We start from the raw sequence: 1748 nt of genomic DNA, 5'->3' as shown, positions 1-1748 counted from the left end.
GTGGTAACGGCAGCCGAGGCGAGTATCGCTGGTGTGCCCCAATTGGTGCTGAAATCGGGGGGGGGGGGTTCAGCCCGGAGGGGAACCAAGGGGGGCTGCGGGGTTCGGGGGTACCAGGGGTATATGTAGGGGTATTGGGGGGGATTATTGGGGGGTATAATGGGGGTTATATGGGGGGTATACTGGGGGTATATGGGTAATGGGGGTTAAATTTGGGGGGGTACCATGGGGAGGCATATGGGGGGTATATGGGGGTATTATGGGGTTATAATGGGCGGGTATATATGGGGGGTATATGGGGGGTATGGGGGTTATGGGGGGGTATATGGGGTAATGTATGGAGGTATACTGGGGGGTATTGGGTAAAATTGGGGGTTAATTTGGGATGACCTGTGGGGGGTATAAAGGGGGGGGTTATACTTGGGGGTATATTTGGGGGGGGAGATGGGGGATACCTTGTGGGGGGTAATAATGGGGGGTATATGGGGGGTAATACCCCCCCATCGCCCCCCCCGCTGCTGTTCGGACCCGGCGCTGTCCCTGTTTCCGTCCATCCCCCCCGGTCCCGGTCCCGGTTCCGGTCTCACCCTGCAGCGCCCTCACGGCGGTTCCGATGCGGCCCCGGAGCTTCGGATCCGGCACCGCGTCCCCGAGCCGCAGCAGCGCGTTGATGCCGCGCTTGGCCTCCTCGTGCCGCCGCACCTCGGCGCGGATGGCGGCCAGAGCGTGGCCGTGGGGCGGCCCCATCGTTACTCGTCCCGCCGCCCCATCGCGCTCTGGGTCCCGCGGTTCGTCCCGGCGCTGCGCCCCGACGTGTTTCCTGCCCCGGCGTCGGTGGGGCCGGAGCCGTGGGGCCGGGCGGGGAGCGTGGGGTGAGCGGCTGCCGTGGGGCCGGGCGGGACCTGTGGGGCTGGGCGGAACTTATGGGGCCCGGCGGAACCTGTGGGGCCTGCTGGGATCTGTGGGGCGCAGCAGAACCTGTGCGGCCTGCTGAGATCTGTGGGGCACACTGAGATCTGTGGGTCCTGCTGGGATCTGTGGGTCCTGCTGAGATCTGTGGGGCCTGCTGAGATCTGTGGGTCCTGCTGGGATCTGTGGGGCACGCTGGGATCTGTGGGGCACGCTGAGATCTGTGGGTCCTGCTGAGATCTGTGGGGCACGCTGGGATCTGTGGGTTCTGCTGAGATCTGTGGGGCACACTGGGATCTGTGGGTCCTACTGGGATCTGTGGGGCCTGCTGGGATCTGTGGGTCCTGCTGGGATCTGTGGGTTCTGCTGAGATCTGTGGGGCACACCGGGATCTGTGGGTCCTGCTGGGATCTGTGGGTTCTGCTGGGATCTGTGGGTCCTGCTGGGATCTGTGGGGCCTGCTGTGACCCATAGGCCTGTGCTAACTTATGGGGCCTGGCAGGACCTGTGGAGTCCAGTGCCACTTGTGGGGCCTGGTGTGACCTGTGGGGTCTGGTGTGAGCTGTGGGGTGAGCAGCCACCATGGTGTGGTGTGGGATGTAACTATGGGGGATGTGGGGTGTGTGGGGATGTGTGAGCAGCCCCATGGACACGCTAAGGACACGTGTGTGTAAGGAGAACACGCTAAGGACACGTGTGTGTAAGGAGAACACGCTAAGGACACGCATGTACAGTCAGACACAGCACTGGGGTTTATTGGGGCTGGGGGGCAGCCATGATCAGGGTTATGGGGCTGGGGGGGGTCTGTGGGTCGGGGGTTTATAGGGTGTGGGGAGCTG

General features: G+C 63.6%; 1 protein-coding gene across 1 annotated transcript in view; it reads right to left on the bottom strand.

Annotated features, from left to right (window-relative positions):
- The window catches only part of AGAP2 (ArfGAP with GTPase domain, ankyrin repeat and PH domain 2), a 9769-nt gene extending 8883 nt beyond the window's left edge, over positions 1–886 (bottom strand). Inside the window, 2 exon segments of the mRNA XM_015886930.2 lie at positions 350–390; positions 456–886. Coding sequence (XP_015742416.1) covers positions 350–390; positions 456–747 — 333 coding nt within the window. The 5' untranslated portion in view covers positions 748–886.
- Between the last annotated feature and the right edge of the window lie 862 nt (positions 887–1748).

This window comes from Coturnix japonica, linkage group LGE22C19W28_E50C23 (assembly GCF_001577835.2).
Source record: "Coturnix japonica isolate 7356 linkage group LGE22C19W28_E50C23, Coturnix japonica 2.1, whole genome shotgun sequence".
Classification (NCBI taxonomy): domain Eukaryota; kingdom Metazoa; phylum Chordata; class Aves; order Galliformes; family Phasianidae; genus Coturnix; species Coturnix japonica.
This window is presented reverse-complemented; position numbering and strand designations above follow the sequence as displayed.